This window comes from Dermacentor silvarum, chromosome 1, assembly GCF_013339745.2.
Source record: "Dermacentor silvarum isolate Dsil-2018 chromosome 1, BIME_Dsil_1.4, whole genome shotgun sequence".
NCBI lineage: Eukaryota > Metazoa > Arthropoda > Arachnida > Ixodida > Ixodidae > Dermacentor > Dermacentor silvarum.
Genome location: NC_051154.1, coordinates 7,187,009 through 7,210,313, shown reverse-complemented (window position 1 = coordinate 7,210,313; position 23,305 = coordinate 7,187,009). Strand labels below are relative to the sequence as shown.

Below are 23,305 nucleotides of genomic sequence, written 5' to 3'. Positions count from 1 at the left end.
ATCCGTCTGCAAGAATACGACTTCACTATTATCTACAAGTGTGGTAAAAAGCATCAGGACGCCGACGCGCTTTCTCGCTGCCCGCTTCCTACGACGCCATGCCATGATTCCGCTCCTGCCTTCCGCGACAAGCTTTCGGACCGTCCTTCCCCGCATGTGTTGTCCTTAACCTCTATTGACCAGATTCCTTCTGATGACCATGGATGGCTCATATCTCACCAACTCGCTGACCCCTACTGTCGACGCATCATAGACGGCATTCAGGGAACTTCGCGCCCGCCCAACGCTCGCCTTCGTCGACAGCTCACGCAATTCAAGCTCGACAACTGCGCCCTGTACCACCATATCTATCACCCTGATGGTCAACGCTGGGTGCCTGTTCTGCCTCGCTCTCTTCGCGCTAATGTTCTTAAGGCCTATCACGACGACATGACTGCTGGTCATCTTGGTTTTCAGAAAACATACTACCGCATCAAAGGTCGCTTCTACTGCCCTGGCTTATCCACTAGTGTAGCGCGGTACGTCGCTTCCTGCGCCATTTGCCAGCTCCGAAAGCTACCAACATCAGGTCAAAGCGGAGAGCTCCAACCAGTCCCGTGTCCATCGGCACCATTCGAAGTCGTTGGTATTGATCTGTATGATCCCCTTCCCACGACTCTCACCGGCAATCGATGGATAGTGACAGCCGTCGACCTCTTGACACGTTACGCCGAAACAGCTTGCGTGACTTTGGCGTCGGCTTCTGAAGTGGCTGCATTTATACTTCAAGCATTAATCCTGCGTCACGGTGCTCCTCGTGTCATCCTGAGCGACCGTGGGAAGGCATTCCTTTCACAAATTGTAGCCGAACTGCTCCGAGCCTCCGGCACCACCCACAAGACAACCTCGAGTTAACACCCTCAAACCAACGGACTAACTGAGCGCTTTCATCGCATGCTTTCCGACATGATAGCCATGTATATTCAACCAGACCACACAAACTGGGACGCAATTTTGCCATTCGTGACTTTTGCGTACAATACCGCCGTACAACGCACAACTGGTTACTCGCCATTCTACCTCGTCTATGGCCGTTCGCCCTCTTATTTTCTTGACGTCTCCTTCTTCTCCGCCCCTGTCACTCCAGCTGCATCCTATTGTGAACAATATATATCACGCCTCCTCCACTGTCGCCAGCTCGCCCGCATCAACACTGAAGCACGGCAACAGGAGCGCAAGGACCTGTATAACGCATCCCATCGTGCAGTGTTCTTCCGCCCGGGCGATGAAGTGCTACTCCGGACACCAGTTCACACTCCTGGCTTGTGCGACAAGTTTCAGTTTCGGTTCATAGGCCCATACAGAGTCTTGGAGCAGACTTCTCCCGTTAATTATCTCGTCCAACCTATTGTGGTTCCCACTGACCGCCGCTGTCGCGCTGCTGAGATTGTCCACGTCTCTCGCATGAAGCCTTTCACGAGGCGTTCGCCGTCCCTTTAAGTTGCGGCCAGGCTGGCCGCTCGCACGCGGGGGAAATTAGTGTGGGCATTTCTCAGTCACTTCTTCGTTGGCTGCACATGTTCATCATCATATCGGCTTCGTCTTCATCGCTTGTGGGGACTCATCTTGAGACTGATCTGTGCCTTGAGTGTGATCGGTCCGCCACGTCTTCGCGGTGCATTAAAGGTCGTGTTAACGCTACGTCGCAGTATTGAGTTAATGAGCGAACATAACTTTTGTTGCCACCGGAAGAATACATCAGTACAGCTGTTACTAGGAACAGTGCTCTGCAGAAAGTGTTGCGGTGAACTCTACTGTGAGCACCATGTATAGAAAAGAATGTGCAGAAACCATCGTCGGTGATTTTCAGTACAAGCGAATAGCCCGAATGAGCGAGCGAATGAAGGAACGAGAGAGATGCGAGGGAAATATAGTTAGCGAGAGCGAACGAACCAGCATTTTCCTAGCAAATCAACAGTCCGACGACCGACCACCGACAACTGATCAACCATAAAAACAGCCGGACACAGAAATCTATGCGCTTTAATATTGCTGGAAGTCAAACGGTAAGGGCTCGCCACACTTGGGCGCATATCGTGGTGTGTTGACGCCTGCTTAGAAGCGCCGATTGTCTTCTAACATGCTGCAACCACAATGATGCGGCAGTGACAGTGTCCGAAATAAAGGAGGGGGTAATGAAAGGTCTGCGAAATGCACAGTGGCAACTTCCAGCTCAACGCTCGTGCTTGAGATGGGGTGGCATCGAACAAACGAGCCAGCACGCGAAAGAAAAACGGAAGAGAGGGCGGCGTCTGACTCGGCGCGACATGTTTCATACTAGACAAATAGAAATGCACACACGCGCCTACCAAGCCCGAACACTGCGGCGCTTCAACAACCCATGGCCTCCGACATTTGTTTGCACAAAAAATCTCGGAGGCTATGAACAACCCATCAACACGAACCAGCCTTACGCAAGATCGCGATACCGTCGTCACATCGGTCACATGACCTAGCTTGTGGCCGCGGCTCCCGGCTCCCGCGTGAAACCGGCCTGTGCATAGTTCCGTAATTGCGCTTGGTTTGGGCTGTGGTGCGTTTCTGCCAGTTTTCGGCTGTGCTGTCTTTTGTCATGCAAGTATTGCAGGGTTTTGTTGTCTTACCTGCCACTGCGTGAGCAGTGATTTGTTTGTATGGTTTTAATTAGTAGAGCAGCTGAGTTTTGCGGTGGAGAGTGCCGAGTGGAGGGCACTAATTAGCTCTTCAAGCTGATTCTCATGTCGCTGTGTGAGGAGCCTTTTCAGCGATGTTGTAATTAACGTGTTAAGCTCAGTATTAGGATGAACGTCAGAAGAAATGTTCCTTTTGTGTGCCTGGCATCGGGATCCGCCGTCACGAGTGAAACTAGCAAGTTTGGCAGGTAGGAAGAAAGGAGCGAAATGCTGTCTCTGCGCACTTTGCCTATATCCTCTAGACAGCCGTGATCATGGTATTTCAGTCTCCCATTTCGCAAGAATGTTGCAGACTAAAGAACTGACATACAGGCTTTTTGTTAATGATTCATTACGGGTATGGTAGCGCAAGAGATGGGGTGAAGTGCCCGTGCTATTTCGTTGCCTTGTGCTACAGCGCATCCATAGAATATTGTGTACCTCACCGTGCTGTTATTGCTTGCGATTCAGGTTCTCGATTGTGTCTTGGCCTGCTTTATCTCACGTGACTGGTATTTCATGGTCTTCAGAGGAACTTTGTGTCCAATGTGAGACGGGCAAATTCGATTTTCTTTGGCACCTCGGCATGGTTGCGATATATTACGCTGCTTATTGTAGCTTTCTTCTTGTTATAGTTTTTATAGTTTGCGATTGGATACCACATATACGCTGCATAACTCGCTAGTGGATACTGCATACGTGAATCGTGAATTCCCTTGGCGTAAAATATCCTGTTACTCCAGGTAGTCACGATTATTTGCAGCTTGCGACTGGTGTCGGACTCTACGGTGCGCGGCCTTTAGTCGGCCGCCTGCCGAGTTCGTGTATGTGCCAGTGTACGCACGGTGCTTGAGAAGTGCTCACGCGGTTCTTTCGATTTGTGCACTCTTCGTGCACTTCGCGCAACAGGGCATGCCGCGGTTCTTGGTCCTTGTGCAACAAATTTTCCTAGCGTAGGTCAGAGCAGAGGAACCTCTATTTAGGCATGTCAGTGCACTAAGTAAGTTGAAGGGTAAAAGTACATAGCATTTGCTACTTAGAGTCCATGTGATGGGTTATTTACACAGCCATTTTAACAATGGCAGTGCGGAATTGATTCATGCATGATTAGTCAAACTGGTCCTTGCGGGAAGGTCTAAGTAGAAAATACGATTGTGTACCAATAACCGGAGCAGTATCAGACGAATGCATGGTAACTGAATGTGGTGTCTTGAATGGTAGTGAGCAGTTGACAGGTGACCTAAAACGTGATAATCCTTTAAGCTTAATTAAATTAATTGTTCTTGCTCCCTTGCAATGTGCCAAGTGATCATTGTCATTCAGTCCACTGGCATCAACACAGCGGCCACTGGTGGAAGTGCGGGAGAACACATGAACATACACTGGGACATCTTCCCTCATCTGCTTTAAAGGGCGTTGTTTAAATCACTTAAGAAATGCAAGCAATCAGATTGCTAGCACAGCAAGGGCGAGTGAATGCAATTTATAATGATATTACATAAGCTGTCGCTAATTTCACTTGAAATGCTTTGTACATTTAATGTAGAATCTACATATGTGCTCATTTCATTGAGCAGCCTGTTCAAAACAATTCCCGCAAAAATTTTTTATAGTTCGCCTCATTATGTTTGTTTTTATGATCCGGATACAGTGTTGTAGTTGCATATTTTGTGTACATATCACTTTCATGAGTCATAATAAAATGTAGTATGACTCTAACATTGTAGCTTAATCATGCTGTTATATGTTTCATTACAAGCTGCAAAAATTTGAAAGAATGTGTAGGCCTCCCCACTTATCTAACCTAGAGGGAAGAGTTCAGTGCTACCTCTGGTGCTACCAAGTGAACAGCAAGTGTACATATAAAATGTCCCAGCTAACTTTAGCCAGAGTTTAAAAACATGCCGATGCACTTTAACGCAACCAAACCCATGTTGCTTACTATTGTATAGCCTAAGTCACTATATTTTTGTATTCTGCTTAATTGCATAATTAATCAAGATTAATTAATCAAGATTAATTAACCAACTTCTGAAGCAACGAAGTTAGGCAAGAAATTCAAATGAGAAAGTTGTAGAGCGGTTTGCAAAACGTTCGATTAAACAGCTCCTAACTTTCTATTAAGTATTAGTATTTTCCCTCTACTGCAGATGCCCTCGAAATCCAAAAAATACCATGTGACATGCTCCCTTGTGCGCCGTGACTGCAGTGCTCCCAAACGTTCCGCCTACAAACGAACATAGCATTTAGCAGGGTGTGTTGCCGCTTAAAAGGCGACAGGGCAGCGACGCAGGCGTTGGGTGCGCGATTTATGCCAGCAACCGTTATCGCTTGCGCTGCGATAACGCTTGCCCTGTCGCCTTTTAAGCGGCAGCACACCCTGCTAAATGTTATGTTCGCTTGTACGCGGAACATTTGGGAGCACTGCAACCATGGCGTGCAAGTGAGCATGTCACGTGGTATTTTTTTTTGTGTGTTTTTCGCAGGCATCTGCAGTAAGCGTGGAAAAAAAAAATAATACTGAATAAATAGAAAGAAACTGGTTAATCTGTTATGAAGAAGAACAGGGAGCGAGCAGTAGTGGGGCGCTCTCATAGATGTAGGGCGTGAGCACAGATTTCGAGCTGTTGGCGCTGAGACTGTTGCTCTCTTGTGACTGTGCTGGTTTTCGCCTGCCGATTGCCGTCAGTAAATCTCCTTATCAAAGTGGTGGAGGTGAGGGGTACTCTTTTCAAACCTGGAACTCCGAAGTCGGATGTTGCCCACCGTTGCTCCGACAATGCCTGATGACACCACCCAGCAAGGCGCGGCCCAATCTCCGTCGGTCATCATGTCAAGCGTGCTGCGCCAGTGCGATCCCGCTTTCTTTAGCAGTATCGGCGACCATGACGTAGAAGATTGGCTACCGTGGTTTGAAAGGGTGAGCATGCACAACAAGTGGGACGACGCTACGTAACTACGCAACGTTCTGTTCTACCTAACAGACGTCGCAAACCTCTGGTTTCGTAACCATGAGTCCGACTTCGCCACTTGGACTACTTTCAAGACGAGCTTTGCGGAAGTGTTCGGTCGCCTCGCAGTGCGCAAGCTTCGCGCTGAACAGCGTCTACGTGGGCGTGCGCAGCAGCAGGGCGAGAACTTCACGAGCTATATTGAAGACATCATTGACTTGTGCAAGCACGTGAATCCTTATATGATTGAACAAGACAGGATAAAACACATCATGAAAGGCATAGACGACGCCTTTCAGATGTTGCTGGCCAAGGACCCACGCACCGTGTCTGAACTCGTGACCTTGTGCCAAAGCTTCGATGAACTACGTAAGCAGCGCGTCCTAGCTCGGCGGCAGACATCAACAGACGATTTCCTTGCTGCGTTGACCATCGGCGGCGACCACACGGCACTCCTGTCACAGATTAAGTAAGGAGCTTGTGCATGTGGAAGTCGCTCGACAGCTTTCGTTTTTTCCGACCGCGCAAGTGCCTACGCCCTGTCTGACTCCAACCATCCGACAGGTGATACAGGAGCAGGTCAACGAGGCTTTGCCATCTGCCTGTCAGCCGACTGCTGTCACCGTGCCGCTACCATTTGTAGTGCCGTCTGCTGCTCCGCCAACTCGTGTCGCCGCGCCTCTGATGTATGCGGATGCCGTCATGAAGCCACGTCCTCTGCCACTACTGACCCCTCAACCACCAATTCGACCACCAGCGACGCCGCTTTTCGGGGTGCAGCCACAGTGCGCAAATCCTTGGCGCACTGCAGACAACTGCCCGATCTGCTAAGCTTGCGGAATTCCGGGTCATGTTGCGCGCATCTGTCGCCGACATTTCGCGGCGACCACGGGTACATGGAGATATCCTGACTACTCCTTCCGACCTCCCTATCGCACGCAGCCAGAACGAGAGCCTGAAGCATACGCCCGTGATCCCCAGCCAACTTTCGATGCCCAACCTTTTGCTGCTCGTCGGTCACCCTCACCACGCCGCCGTTCTCTTTCGCCTATGCGTCGCCAGTCCAGTGCTGGTGAGGCGGAAAACTGACTGCCGCAGCTTCTGAGGCACGAGCTGCGCCGTCGTCCACCTGTTTAAGTCCTCGCTTGTCCCCCGCCAATGTTATTGAAGTGTTTGCTGACGGTGGACGTTTTGCAGATCGCTCCTCAACTTCATCATTTGAATTTTGTTTGCCTAACTTTGTTGCTTAACAAGTTGGTTAATTAATCTTGACTAATTATGCAATTCAGCCAAATACAAAAGATAGTATGATTTACTGCAAGCAATAGTCAGCAACATGCATTTGGTCACATCGTCTTAGTGTGCAGCGGCATATATTTAACTCTGGCTAAAGTTAGCTGGGACACCCTGTATATGCCAGCGGTGGTATGTGGGCAAGTCTCTCTGGTGAAGCCACTGCATCTGCATACAAAACATTTCAACTAACAGCGTAGTGCAGTGTCCACTTTGACAAAATGGAGCACCAGTGCAAATATCTGGGCGTACTTGTCCAGGGCAGCAAGTGTGTCTAAATTGAAAACATTTCAAGTACCAGCATGTACGACAGTTCCATTGCCAGAGGGACTGCATAATGTTGAGTGGTGTGCTCCCAAGCTATTCATCAATGCAATTTTGCCTGGACTGTGTGCCAGATATTTTTGGATGTGTAAGTGGGGATTCTAGCAGCTATCGCCATCTTCCTCGGCCTCCTTTTATATATGCTGCGCTCCGGCGTGTGTGACTCGTGCCTTGTGCTGCGAGTTGCGAGGCTACAAAAAAAGGGAGAAAAATAAAAGAGCTTCTTCCGCTCTTGCCATCGGTCCAAACGGTTCTCAGATCTTCCGCTCGCTGACACACGTTGTTGTAGTGGACCTAGCCTCGGCCGCTATAATGTGGTGACCCGGACGTGATCGTACGGTGAGCACCACGTCATGGACGATGCCACCAATGTGAGACCGACGACCAGGGCAGAGGGCCTCGCCACGTTGCAGATTCACCTGCTGTCCCTTTAGCCACAAAATCCTGCAACCTGATTTACGCAGGTGGATGCCATCTTCGCCCTTTGGCGCATGTCTCGGTACTCTCTACAGACAGGTGGTTGAGGAGTTTGAAGAAGTTGTGGACTCACCCCACGACACCACACCCTATTACCACTTGAAATCGATGATGCAGTATCGCAAGCCCGTGTCTGCGCGCAGGCGGCTTCAGCAGCTTCTCAACGAACAGGAGCTCGTCGACCGTCGGAACTTCTACGTCATATGCGGCGGCTTCTTAGTTACTGTAGGCTGGACACAAACAGCCCACTGCTGTGTGAACTGTTCCTTCAGCGCCTGCCGCAGAATCAGGTAGTTGCCTTGGCTACCACACAAGAAGACATGTCCCTTGACAATCATGCCGAGCTGGACGACCGCATCGCTGACAATTTAGCAAGAGGTGCTGTAGCAACAACGACAGTTCCACTGTAGCACTTCGAAGATCGTCAGACTCGCCTTGAGTAAAAGACCTGAGAACCGTTCGGACCGATGGCAGAAGCAGAAGAAGCTCTCCTGCTCTTCCTTTTTTTTAAACCTTGCAGCATGAGACATGCGCCGGAGTGCGCCGTACACAGGCTCGACAGGGGAACAGCGCGAAAAGACTAAGGACGAGAAGGGGAACACACATCAGCTCTGCTGTGTGTGTTCCTGTTTTTGTCCTTCGTCTTCTCGTGCAGTTCCTCTGTCGAGTATGTACCGACTAGCCCAAGCTTCAAAAATGCGCAAATGCTATGTAGCTGGACAGAACCAAGGTAATGTTTGCCGTCGCTTGGCGATACTCAGATTATATTTTGCATTCTGCCTAATTAGATAATTAATCTTCATTAATTAATCAACTTCTCAGTTATTATAATTAGATAAGTGTCAATGAGATAAGTGTCAAAATACATGCAAACTGGCTCGAGCAGCCAGTCGTGCGGCAGTTCTGAGTGTGTTCGGGTGCTTCTTTATCACTCGGAAAAACTCTTTTATGAAGCACGTATTGAGCAACAGAAAGCTGTATCGGGAGTTTGTCATGTTGCTCTACAATTTGCTCATGACACTTATCTAATTATAATAATTGAGAAGTTGAATAATTATTGAAGACTAATTATCTAATTAGGCAGAATGCAAGAAATAACTTAGTATCTCCAAGCGACGACAAACAACTTTACCTTGGTTCTGTCCAGCTATGTGGCATTTGCACATTTTAAAAGTTTGGCCCAAGTTACGTGAAACACCCTGTATAAAAAGCGGCCGAGAAAGATGACGATGGCTGCTAGAGGGCGAACTGGTAAAGCGTTTGCTCGGTGTTACATGTGTAAAAGCTTTTTGTCATTCAGAGTGCTTTGTTTACTTTAGGAAACAGGAGATGTGTGCAAAGTGTAACATGGCAGTGTACAAACGTATTCATTGGTTGGCAGATGATTCAATGCGACTTTATGCCTGTTTTTTTCCAGAACTGGAACACCCATGCATTTCATCGGAAACTGAAAATTAATATCTCGAAACTGGTTCAGTCCTGAGAATTCGTTCCAAGTGGATACACCTTGCAAGCTTAGTGGCTATAATTAGTAGATTGAAAGATGTGCCGTAAAATAATTAATTAAAAAGTTAATTAGTGTAATTATGTTAATTATTCAATTAGGCGTTTTGATTTCTCGTGGAAATAAGGCCACCTCATCGAGTAGTTTAGATCAAGGATTATAATTGTACTATCTGTCACAGGCAATTATTTAAAATTTGGTGCAGCTAAAATGAAACACCCTGTATAAGTTTCTGATATGAGGCCTATACATGCATGTCTCGTGTACTAGAATGCTAAGATTATTATATTTATGTAGCATTACTCAGTCTCATCGTACACGGCATTACAGTGGTGCTCACTTGTGACCCTAATTTCCCTGTTTGAGTATTCTATACTATTTTCACTTGAGTGTTGCTTTTTGGTTTTATGGTTCTGTTAATTCTCACACCATTACATTATTTGATGCCTCCTAAAGGCAATATTTTTGATTTTGACATGTTTCCAGTGTTTATTTTTGATGGTATGCAGCGTTATTTCTTTTTGTGTTCTTTTCAGGCTTCTAGATTATTGTTAACATTGCTTGTAGGCAGCTACCATGCGATTAAGTCCCGCATTTCTCAGTCTGCTTCTTGCAGTTGCTGTGATATCAATTTCTAAATAACTCTAGTCTGTTCATCTGACAGTCCGGGTTGTTTACTTTGCTTTAATAAGAAACTTTACGAATTTTGTTTCTACGTTCTAATTATTGTTTATCAGTTTCTAGTTCATTAAGAATTGTTTCTGAGAGCCTTAGTGATTGTTGGGGTACTTTTAATTCGATTTACTTTGCATTTCTTTGATACATTTTGCTCAAATCTTGCACAAGCATTACTTCTTCAATAAAGTTTTGCGTTGTCATACTGTCCTGATTTCATGTGCACTTGGCACAAAAGCCCTGGCCTGGACGCTTGTCTAGACACGGCAATTTTTTCTTAGCGGGACGTCATTCCCATTTTGGTTGTCAACATCGTCGCTGCATACCAAAGGCGGTATTCCAAATTTATTTCAGTGGACATGTTCATTTTCATGTGACTTGGTAGAGGATGTGTCGGCGTCGACAGGCAACAGTGCTTGGCACTGCGCCAGGAGCTCTGTTGCACGAGACACCGACGCTTCGACTCATCTGGAACCCGGGAAAATTACCTTCAGATTATCGTAAACCTTTCAAGACCATTTTTAGACCAGCTTTTTGATAACGTCTTAAAAACATTTAGAAATTGGATATGAATAGCTTAGGCAAAGGGATTATTTGTGTCTTTCCCAATCCTATTTCTAGACGAGCTTTTCGAATACGTCTTTAAGACCTGCTATAGATTGTCGCAGAAAAGTATTAAGCCAGACATTAGCAGACATATACAACGTTTTACCGACGAAGTTGTCTCACTGGTGTCTTCTTTATACCGTTTTTCTCGTCTTGGATAAACGCTACGAGAACGTTACGTATCTCTTCTGTGATACCTGGGTGTGTGCTAGAGCTTTCTCTGCGACTGCGTGTAGCGTGCAAATATATAGAAAATAACTTTATTGTACTCATATCAATCGTCGTATGCTCTCGATCGAGATGACAAAGCAGATGACATGATCAAGATGACAAAGCAGGCTAAACATGCAGCATAATGTATGGCAGTAGTGCATATCACAAGTATGATACTGGCTTTAAAAAAAAAAAAAAGTATACTATACTACATGTCGTCTCGTCTCTTTCATACAGCGCCCAAGAAAAATGTGCCCAATTAAGCAGATCTCGCAGAAAAAAGCTTGGCCAACTGTATGACATTGTAACTGTAGTGAAGCAGGCAACGCTGCAGCTTCGTTGAAACAGACGGCGCCGCAGGGTGCTTTAATTAAATTACCTCCATAGTATATTTCTGTCATCTGAAATGTGATCACATTAATGAAGATAAACTTATCGGCATTCAGAGACGACAAGACAGCTTCAGTGCTTTCAGAACCAGCCATCGCAAGCGACTGACAACCGCAAACGCGCTAAGGCCCGCTGTCGCCTGCGCCATTCCCGCAGTCCCCTCACCACCATCATCATCATAACAAAAACAAGGTGGCCGCTTACAAGCGCTGCAAAATCTTGTCTATACACAGGGATACTCTGTATGCCAGGGCCTTCCCAGTAGAGATGGATGGTGTGCTTGGAAAAAAGAGATGACGAATAATCCTTGAGGGAGACTGCAGGAGAGAGATAGCATGTTGCATGCTCAATTTTAAGGCGAATGAGCACTGCTCAGTGCTCATCCACCTAGCATCACTTTTAAACAAATACTTATCATTATTAGTTCACACACACATAAAAAAAATGACATGCACAAAAGCCTAAAGGGACACTAAAGAGAACACAACATGAGGATAACTGAAAGCTGTTGTTTGTCATTTACAACTAACCCAATGTCCACTTGTGAAGGGCATTTACATGCATGTATAAAATAAAGTAAATAAGCCGCTGTTTACAAACGAACTGCTTTGAAAATTCATATTTAAATTTGTTTATAAATAAGAAAATACTCTGCATTTTATTTAATATACAGAGTTTCACATCAGTAAAACCACATTAATTTGACCTACGTTAATTAGGAAAAAACGTATAATTCGGATTCGACCTCTAGTACCAGCAGGCGTATGCATTACTTTATGGAATCAAACTTTCATTAATTTTGAACGTATTGGCCATACACCGGTTAGTGCAGACAACTCTCGGAGCTTGGCGAGCGTGCAGCCCCGCAAATGTGCAACGCAAAAAAAAAAAAACGCTTGCGTACCTCAAGCAATGCCATAGCCGCAAAGCTACTACGGCGGGCACAACGTGTTGATTTGATGCACAACTACTTCCGTAGTGTCTCAAATGCGACTTATAGTCTACTTGCCCTGCGTTAGTTGCCCGCTTGACAAATTTGCATGGTGTTTATTTTTTCAGAAATAGCAGAAATGTACTGAATGGTACCTTGCATTTATATTTATCCAGTTTGTCTGCAACCGCCGTTGCGTCTAGTAGTAGCGTTTCCTCGCCTTATCCCGTCGCCTTCCCCCCCCCCCATGTATGCGAGCTGCGAGCGAAGAGTGGCAAGACTGTTATTCACTCGTTTCGGGACTGCGTCAATTCTATCTATTCTCTGCCTCCTCTTCCTACCTCCCCTCTGGACAGTTGCATTTTAGTAGTAGGGTAAGTGCTGCAGTTTCTGTAATGCTTTTGCGGGGAATCACGGATAATTAAGGCCGTGGAGAGAGTATTGTGGTGACGCCCAGGGAGCTCCAGAGGTCACTGTGCACATGCGATGTGGCGCAAAGGTCCAAACGATCCGAGTTTCTCGCGTCACCTTTCCTCTATTCCGCGTTCTTGCGATGTATATACACGCCCTGAACCATCTGCCAACGTGGCGTGCAAGACAGCGACAGCAGCGGCAGTGGAAACGTCCAAGGAAGAGGCAATTTACGCAGATCCCATGCATTGTGGGAATCGGATCTAAGCGAAGCTTTATGTGCTGTTTGTGTTCATTGAAGATATTTGGTGGCAGTGTTGACGGCATACAACAGTCGTTACGTGATGTTAAATAGAGACACGGAGTGCAAGGCAGCTACAGCAGCAGTGGAAAAGTTGAAAGAAGAGGCAAAGAAAGCTTCGCTTCAAAACGGCGGTAGCGTCCAACCGAAACAAAGCGGTGGAGTCCGCATCGCTATAGTGATCAGCAGAACTCGTATATGAACGGCAGGAGCCTATTTGTGGTTTATAGTATTTATTTTTGTATTTACCACCGTGCATGACACCACGTTTGCCACATGCCTTCAGAACTGCGCAGTCGCCATCCATGATCGCATCGATAGCGACTGCGGTTTCGTCCCCAGCGGTTGCAGTAAACAGTAGTATTGTTTTCAGTCAGTGCATGTGTCGGCCGCATGCCTTCAGTAATGCATGGTCGCCATGCATGATCACATCGATAGCAGTTGTGATTTCGTCTGCCGTGGTTGCAGCAAACAGGATTTTCGTTTTGATTCAGTGCAATGGCTGCTCATGCAATGTCACGAACACGGAGAAAGGTGTCGAGAATGAAGAGCGCCGGCTACATCACGATGGACCGACGAACAGTTGGCGGCCAGCTCAGTGGCGAAAAAATAACCGGGATGCACGTGCAGTAGTGAAAAGCAAATCTCGGATGAAGACGCAAGCCGCGGCCACGCTGCGAAGGAAGTCGTGAAGCCTTCGCCACAGCAAGCGCTAATTAATCATGAGATTATGACAATTGCAACTTCCACACTGCTTTCATGCAAAATAGAAACAGGACTTGCTGATTCATTTAGCAAATAAATGTTTGTTGACGTAGTAAGCATTTTCTTATTGTTTTTTTGATACCCTCGATAATTCGACATCTGGTTAATTCGGAAATTTCTTTTGGTCCTGTGAAATCTGAATTATTGTGGTTTTACTGTAGTAGCATATACGATTAGAAAAATTACACTATTCAAGCACCCTAGGATGTTCAATTCATTTTTGTTTTCTGTTCACAATTTAGTCATGATGACAGCTGCTCTTACACACTAAATATAGACAAAGAATAAGACCTTTGTGAGGGGTAAACTTGCCTGCAACTGCTTTGCGATGCTGGGAGTCCAGTGCCTGGTCAATCTCATCAAATAGGTAGAAGGGAGCAGGGTCACACTTTTGGATTGCAAAGATGAGTGCCAATGCAACCAGCGACTTCTGGCCACCTGACAGCTGCTGCATTTCCTTCATCTCGCTCGACTTGCCCACAAATGACACCTGCAAAAGACCCAGCTGACTCTCGAGCAATTCATCCAAAACAAGATGGAGGCTTGGAGTGATGAGCAGTGGCCAAACAAGCAGTTATCAATGTGCAGAATCAACATCTGATAAAATACACATGACATTTATTGTGTGATACTATAAGCAAAGTCAGCTTGGGTTGTGCAGGCCCAATGATTTGTCAGGTTGTACTGCATGTAGCACAGCAAATATGTCACAACACAGCGCACTAATGACAAATAAACTTGGTCCTAAAACTTAACTCCAAGTCCAGTCCCAGTTTGCGCTACCCCACACACAGAGAAGTTAGCATTAATTTCTCAGGCACTGCCAAAGCTAGCAGTTGTAGTTTGATTTATGATGTTAAAGGGACACTAAATCAGTTTAGAAGTATTCTTTGCAAACTATTTTAATTAATTTTGCAGTAAGACATTGATTACAAGACTAACGCTGGTGTGACATGCATTTCAAAGCACAGTTGTTAAATATTCTTTGGCTCCTTCAGAGTACAATGTAACTATACAAAAATCAACCTGCAGTGCAGACTTTGCATTTGCGCCGCTTTCTCTGAGGAGAACTATGCGCGTGACCATCCATCATAAATATTACTGACGATTTCAGCTTGACAGGGGTGGGGATGCCCTAAGTCATTTTGTAGCAATTTTCGGAGCAGGTAAAACTTCCTTCTGGAGCAGGCAAATTCTGATTTTGGAGCAGTCTGTAGCCCATATATATATATTCATAGTGAAATATTTAGCGCGCACAATTGACAAGGACACAGTGGAGGGGGTCACACGAGTGCTCGTGTGTCCCCCTTCACTGTGTCCTTGTCATTGTGCGCGCTAAATATTTCACTATGAATTTGTACCAACTCGCCCAACTATCAGTTCTGCTATATATATATATTACTGAAGCAATCTGGAGCATGCAAATTTTAATTTAGAGCATTAATATGATTAGGTAGGGTAACAGTCACAAAACTTTGCATTCTGCTGCATTAAAGTGCAGCATTCAAGAAGTGTTGAAAAGCATCCTAAAGCAATTTCATACTATTTTTGTAGTAAGTGCTGATGAAGTGACTGGAGGTGTTTTCCAGCAGAACATGTGGGGAAGCTAGGGTTAATGAACACCACAGTGTTTTATTCAACGATATTTCTAGGTAGTGGAACTCAACAGCTAGCAACTATAGCGCATAAGCGACTTCCTCTGTGCGTTTGTTGAGGAACTCGATCGCCTGCACAACTGTAGTCCTGCTAAACAAGAATCATTCAGCTGCGTCTCCATTTGCATCTGCCTTTTTTGCCTGAATATTGTGAGAACTGTTCTTGTCCCTTATAGTATTCAAACGAAATGAATACTCGACAACTTTGACCTGTGAATTCTCGAATCGAGACTACTCGATTGTTATTCTAAATTTTGAATATTCGCACACATCTAGTAAAAAAAGACTTCTGAGAAGTACAAGTGCATAAATCTTTGAATGCAAATTATCACGGTCAGAACCAAATTATCACAAGGTTTTTTATCTTTGTAAATGTCACATTGCAATTTAGAGACATAACTTTGCAGACTTGGGAAAAAAAAAAAACACGTTGCAAATATATTTGAAAAACAATATACCAGTCTAATATACCAGTACAGTAAAACCTCGCTAATACATAGTTGGCTGGGAATGTGGATCAGGTGTGCACGAGGATATGTACTAATTAACCGACAATGGCAAATGAGGGGCTATAGACTTACTGATGAGAAAACTACCACCTTAATTCTCCCTCAAACACACACGAAGACAAGTTTTATTTGCGAGCTGGCTGCAAGAAGCCTGTGATTTTCACTTGCCACCATGGCGGCCTTGCAACGGCGACGGCATCCTCAACCACAGCAAGGCCGCAAGCCAGTATCTCCATCAGGCCCCACTTCTCTGTGAAAGCCCTCATGATGGTAAACGCACGCACCGCGTCGGAAGGGCCATCACCCACTTCCATGTCATCGTTGTGAACAACATGGAAGCGCCAGAAGCTATGGGAGCCCGTCATGACCACCCTGTTTTGACGTCGCTATCGGTAGGGATTGCTGGCCATGAAAAGTCCGTGCGCCGCAACTTCACTATCTATGGCCTGCGCACATAACAATACCCTGATTTTGGGCTTGTACACGGCCAAAAATGAAGTAAATACTACGCACTAACCATTTGGCATGCGGTAAGTGACTACAGCTTAAGCGGTCAGCCAATGCATTAAGTTCAAGGGCGACAGGATGCGGGTTTCATGGTGACTATATTTAAACCGGAATTACTTATTAAGCAGGTACATATTAACGAGGTCTTACTGTATAGCACAAGCACAAGGATTACAAACGTTAATCCTGAAGTAAAATGACGTAAACTAGACTCACAAAGCACATTATTTTCTATGCATCACAATATCCACAAATCAACTAAAAAAACGAGCATGCAGCTTTATCAAGTGCACAGATAAAAGCACCTCGCTGAAGATTAAACTGTCTGAAAGGATAAAACTAAAGAAAAAGGCACCATAGAAATAGCTGCTTTCACTAAATTTTAGAAATATCTTGCCAACGCTGTGCGGCATGCCCGCTAAGGAGGTGGCCTGATTCCTGTGTAAAACAGCCTAAAGTAACATGATGGCTAACTTAACTATAATACAAGAAAACACTAATGAATGCCTGGCTCACCTCCATATTTGACCTTTGTAAAAGAGCGAAAACTTCCACATCATACACTACTCGCATGACACCAATGTTTTGTGCATGCAAGTGAGGCACTTCTTTCCTTCCAGAGCCATGTCACGGAGGAGCAAAGTGTGAACGCAGCTTGGAAAACAAGCAGCACTAGATGGACAGGGAGTCTCGCGGTGTGTTGGCTTTCCCATTTTCTATTCTCAAAGACACCATCATTTTTTTGCACTCTGTGTATCCTGACGTGTGCGTTTACTGGGTATCTTGTAATTGTTGGCCTAACGGCCTAAGTGGGAGCTTCAACTGAAACGGTGATTCTGTAGTTCGCATGAAACAACATTTCAACGGCGGAACGCAACTGGCACAACCGAGTTTATAAGTGCAAGCGTCCCTGCTGCCTGCGGAGGTGGCCATATACAGTGGAATCTCAATAATACGATCTTCACAGGAACTGGAAAATAAAACTTATCTGAAAATCGTATTACAGTAAAACCTCGTTAATTTGACCCTCATTAATTTGGAAAATTGGATCATTTGGATTCATTCTCTGGTCCTGGCAGGCAAATGCATCATTTAGTGCAATCAAACTCTCGTTAATTCGGACGTGATAGGCAGCACATTGGCTAATTCAGACAACTCTTGGAGATCGGCGGGCGCCGAGCGCTGCAAACGTGCGATGCAAAAGAGCAAAAACAGTGCTAGCATCCAACCGAAACGAAGTGGCGGAGTCCGCATCGCCAGTCACCAGCAGAAATCGTACGTGAATGAACGCTTCGTGCTTATCTGTACCTTACGCCTTTATTCTTGCACTTACTGCAGCGCATAACACTGTGTCGGCGGCGTGCCTTCATAACTACGTAGTCACCAATCATGTTCGCATCTACAGCAACCGTGGTTTAGTCCGCAGCAGTTGAGGCAAACAGTAGTTTCGTTTTTACTCAGTGTGCGAGTCGGCCGCGTGCCTTCAAAACTGCATACTCACCATCCACGATCGCGTCGATAGCTACCGCGGTTTTGTGCGCGGTTGTTGCAATAAACGATGCTTTCATTTTGACTCGGTGAGTGCGTTGGCCGCGTGGCTTCAGAACCGCAAGGTTGCCATCCATGATAGCATCGATAGTGGCCGCGGTTTTGTCTGCAGCAGTTGTGGCAAACAGTAGTTACGTTCTAATTTGTTGCAAAGCTGTCGAGGATGAAGAGCGCCGGCTACATCGCGATTGATGGACGATCTGTTGGCGACCAGCTAACTGGCTAAAAAATAATCGGGATGTGGCGCTATAGTGAAAAGCGTGTCTCAGGTTAAGATGTGCTCGGCAGCCGCACTGTGAAGAAAGTCATGAGGCTATTGCCGCTGTGAGTGCTAATCAGTCACGAGATGATGAGAATTGCAGCTTCCGCGCAGCTTTTGTGCAAAATATAAACATGATTTGCAGTTTGATTCGGCAAATAAAAGCGTGTTGACGTAGCAAGCATGTGTTTATTGTTTTCTTGATACCCTCTCTGCGGCCATCGTCATCATCATCGGCCACCTTTTATTTGTGGCGTACTCAGGTGCATGGGCATGCGCATGTGCCTCGTGCTGCGAAGTTACAAAAAGAGAAGAAGAATAAAATATAGTCTCTTCTGCTCGTGCCATCGGCCTGACCGGTTCCTTGTTCTTTCACTCGCAGACTCACGCATTGTTATAGTGGACCTAACCTCAGTACCTATAACGTGGTGACCCGGACGTGATCGCAAGGCGAGCACCACAGCATGGAAGGGACCACGAACGACAGACCGGCGATCGGCGCAGAGGGCATCGCCATGGTGCAGATTCACCTGCCATCGTTTTGGTCACAGAAGCCTGCAGCCTTGTTTACACACGTCGAGGCCATCTTCACCCTTCGGCGCATCACTTCGCAACATGCAAAGTTCTAGCATGCTGTCTCCGCACTCTCAACGGAGGTGGTTGCGGAGTTCTACGACGTGGACGTGCCCCACGAAACTACCCCTTATGACCACTTCAAAACGACGGTGCTGCACTGCACGTCTGTGTCTGTGCGCAGGCGTCTTCAGCAGCTTCTCAACGAAGAGAAGCTCGGCGAACGGCGCCCGTAGGAACTTTTACGTCACATGCGGCCGCTTCTTAGCGACAGTAGGCTTGATGCAAACAGCCCGCTGCTGTGAGAACTGTTCCTTCAGCGCCTGCCGCAGAATGTGGTTATTGCCTTGGCTACCGCACCAGACGACCTGTCCTTCAACAAGCTGCGGAGCTGGCCGATTGCGTCTATTCAGCAAGAGGTACTCTGGTGACGGCATCTACCGTTCCACTGTCGCAACTCGAAGACCGGCAGTCTCGCCTTAATCAACTGATCGACGACCTTACCGAGACTGTTAATGCACTACAGCCTATGTCCCACCCTCATCGACGAGACCGCGATTCCCGTTCCAGATTGTCCCCTAGGTCTAGCTCACGTTCAAGCCCTCATCACTGCGTATACTGCTGGTACCACAGCAACTTCGGTGCCAGCGCACGTCAGTGCTGTTCCCCTTGAGGCTGGCAGGGAAACATACCGCAGAGCCACTGATGGCGGCCAGTGACTCTTGCCGTACGACAAGCCACCTGTTCTACGTCACTGACAGGATTGCCAGACATCGATTTCTCGTGGACACAGGTGCAGAGGTCAGTGTCGTTCCTGCCGTGCGACTAGACCAGCAGCCGCTCTCAGAAAACTGCGCCTCTTCAAGCAGCCAACAGCTCTGCTATCATTACATATGGTCAGCGCTCTCTTACCATCGACTTGGTAAGCTCCGCGAGTTCCTTGGGCTGCTTAACTTCCATCGCCATTTTCTTCCCAACATCGCCCGCATTACCATACCACTCACCGACCTACTCAAGACCACAAAAGCTCCGTCCTCCCCACTGACTTGGACGTCTGGCGCCGAAGCGTCCTTCCAAGCTGCCAAAAACACATTGGCAGATGCCACACTGCTGATGCATCCTCTTCATGTTGCAGAAATGCGTCTCATCACCGATGCATCTAGTACGGCTGTCGGCGCAGTGTTACAGTAGTTCCAGCGCAACTCCTGGTACACACTCCAGTTTTTCTTGCAGAAACTGAAACATGCAGAAACGCGATACAGCACGTTCGGTCGTGAACTGCTGGCGGTATACTTAGGCATTCGACATTTCCGACACCTGCTGGAAGGCTCAAGCTTTCACGTCCTCACGGACCACAAGCCTTTGACATTCGCTTTCGCGGTAACTACAACAGTTATACCGCACGAGAAATACGGCACCTCAACTTTATCTTCGAATTCACCATGGACGTTCGGTACATTGAAGGCCCTGTCAATGCGGCCGCAGATGCCCTCTCCCGTATCGACGCAATATCAACGCTCACACTTGACTTCGAAGATATCGCCACGGCGCAACTTACAGACGTTGAACTTCGGGACATCCGCTCATCCACCACGTCACTGGCGCTGTCCGATGTTCCCCTTCCTTTTTTTCTTCGGGCACCAACACTTGCGACGTCTCACGGGGTCGAACACGTCCGTTTGTCCCACTCCGGCTCCGCCGTCAAATATTCGGCAAGCTTCACGGCGCAAGTCGTCCCGGACTTCATGCTACGCAGCGTCTCATCACGACCTGCTTTGTGTGGCCGAGTGTGAACTCTGACGTGTGTCGCTAGGCACGTGAATGCCTTCACTGTCAATGCTCCAAGACGACACGACACACGAAATTGCCAATTCACTCCTTTCACCCACCTGAGGCTCAGTTCGATCACGTTCACATCGATATCGTTGGCCCACTGCCACCATCCAGAGGAGCTCGCTACATCCTCACTTGTGTGGACCGTTATACCCGCTGGCCTGAGGTGTTTCCTCTCACCGACGTAACAGCACTTACAGTGGCTTCCGCGTTTGTCAGTGGCTGGATCTCATGCTTCGGATGCCCCAGAGTTGTTACCACCGATCGCGGCCGACAGTTTGAATGCGATCTCTTCCACAAAATTCACGCGCCTGCTTGGCGTCCGCATGTCCATACTATCGCGAACCACCCATCGGCCAATGAAATAGTTGAACGCCTTCATCGTCAACATAAAGCCGCCTTGATGGCTCGCCAGGCTCGCGCTTCTTGGGCCGAAGATCTACTGCTTGACGTGCGCTCGTCTTTCAAGGAGGACCTCGTCTGCACAACTGCAGAGTTGGTCTATGGCACAAGGTTGCGTATGCCTGGTGAATTTTTCATGCCAGCTACTGTCACCACGCCTGATCCTAGACAGTTACGTTCAACAGCTCTCCTTCCTCTTTTCACGCCTGCATCCTTTCCCTAGCTGGGATGCATTGCTGACTGGCATTTTTGTCAGCAAGGACATGACTACAACGAGCCACACTTTCGTCCGGCATGAAGGCATCCGACCTTCCCTTACGCCTCCCTATGACGGCCCTTTCAAGGTGCTCAGCCTGACAGAAAAAAAATTGGCTGTGACTTAACTCATTTATGCCTGGGTGTGCGTAACGAGAGGTACGGTTAATCTTATTGTTTAGCTTGGTTCTCTCTACGGTTACATCTTTATTGGTTAGCTTCGTACGTTTGAGTGTTTAGGTATGGTTGTTACCTCTCGGTAAGTTATGGTTACATTAAAGACCAGACATTTTTAAAGTGTAACGCATTTATTTTGAAAGTCTTCATCTTGTTGTTTCTAAATTGCCAGAAAAATGGCCCGATGGTCGGTGAGGCAGGAGGATAAGGGGTTGTCGTCCAGTGACTTGAACATGTTTCGGGTGCTATCCTCATCTGAATCCACTCGCCTGGCCGCTTCGTACTTACGTTACTCGAGGCGTGCAGCTCGTTCTTCCTCCATCTCCTCGGCTCGCTGCCTCCTCTTGGTTTCGTTCCGACGACGAAGCTTGGCTTTTTTCAGTCTCTCCGACTGACTTTCCATATCTGCCGACGAATGCCACCAAGCCCTTCTATATATACGATGCAACGCCGGCTTCGCCTCTGATGCAACACGATTTCACCGGCTCCTTCTCTGACGTCATGCGAGATGCAAGCGGCGAACGCTTGCAACACAACTGCAGCGGCGCCACGTCGCCGCGCCGTGGTAACTCGAGCAGCGCTGCCAGCTGCGGCGGTTGCTAGGCAACGGCTAAGCTCGCGGTGCGGCCACCAACCATAGCGAAACGGCGAGAATGCGGCCGATGTAGCTCTCGCTACAAAACTGTCACCATTGAGCTCAACGGACGTGAGGAAGTCGTGGCTACCGACAAAGTCAAACCCGCTTACGTGGTGACCTCGCCACTATTATGTGCTTTCGACCACTTCACCACCGCGGAAACACAGGATTTACCCGACTGCTCGACTCCAAAGGCCGTTTCTTGGGCGCCTGTGCATCGCTGCGCTTCTCCTGAAAGGGGGGGAGCCCTCTAGCGGCCGTTGTTATCGGCCGCCTTTTATTTATGGCGCATTCAGGTGCATGGGCATGCGCATGTGCCTCGTTCTGCGAGGTTAGAAAAAGAGAAGAAAATATAGTTTCTTCTGCTCCTGCCATCGGCCTAACCGGTTCCTCGTTCTTTCGCTCGCCGACTCACGCATTGTTATAGTATACCCTCGATAATCCGACATTTGGCTAATTGGGATATTTTTTTCAATCCCGTAAAATCTGAATTAATGAGGTTTTACTGCATCCGAAAATAATCGTATATAAGAAAAAAAAAATGTATATAGACGTACTATCCCGAAAAAAAAAAAAAAAAACTTATGCAGAATCGTATCAATGAGATTCCACTGTAGTTACCAGCACATACCCATCATCACAATTCTCGCACATAACGCAACTCGTGAGTCGTAAAGATGTTCTCATGGGGTGCGCTGACTGAAAAATTATTTGGAAAAATCACTTAAGTAGAGAACCCGTTTGCACCGTATATGTTTGAACCGTTTCGTGTAGAACCAGTAACTATTATTATTACATTTTTTGTTCAGGTTCAGTTCGGGTTCAGGGACATTCTAAGAATATCAGTTCGGATTTAGGTTAGGGTTTGGATTCGGTTCGATGACATGGTATTGGGTCACTTTTTGTGTTCTTGGTCATGAACGCTAGTGCCGGGAAATCGTACAAAACAGGAGCATATCAACAAGGTTCTGCAACATTAGAATTCGACTAAGGCAGTAACACTGTTGCACCATGGGTGCTTCAAATAACTTTAAACAGAATGTCCTTGAATACGACTTGTGCACTGCTACGGGGTTTCTTGCAAGTGAGGTGCAGCCCATTTGAAGGTTTCACATTTACATTTTTGCGAAAGTAAACGAAACACCCACACACAAATTAAAAAAAACACACACACACACACACATATTTAGTATTAACAGGCTTCTACCTACACTGGATGACCAAACCAGCAAAGAGTGTTTTGTCTGGTAGGTTTGATTGTGCTGGAATCTCGTAAGATAAGTATGAAGATATGCAACTCCCCGACAAAACAAGCACAGGTTTGCAGGCGTGCTATACAGTCATGCATTATCGCATGTGAATGCAGTGGAACATGGGCTAAAATGGCACGATACTCAGTGACTGTGGTGGCTCCAGATA

The 23,305-nt window shown here is 46.9% G+C and overlaps 1 protein-coding gene across 1 annotated transcript in view; it reads right to left on the bottom strand.

Annotated features, from left to right (window-relative positions):
- The window catches only part of LOC119456360 (structural maintenance of chromosomes protein 3-like), a 248,837-nt gene that overhangs the window by 26,872 nt on the left and 198,660 nt on the right, over positions 1 to 23,305 (bottom strand). Inside the window, 1 exon segment of the mRNA XM_037718076.2 lies at positions 13,844 to 14,021. Within this exon segment, the coding sequence (XP_037574004.1) occupies positions 13,844 to 14,021 (178 nt within the window).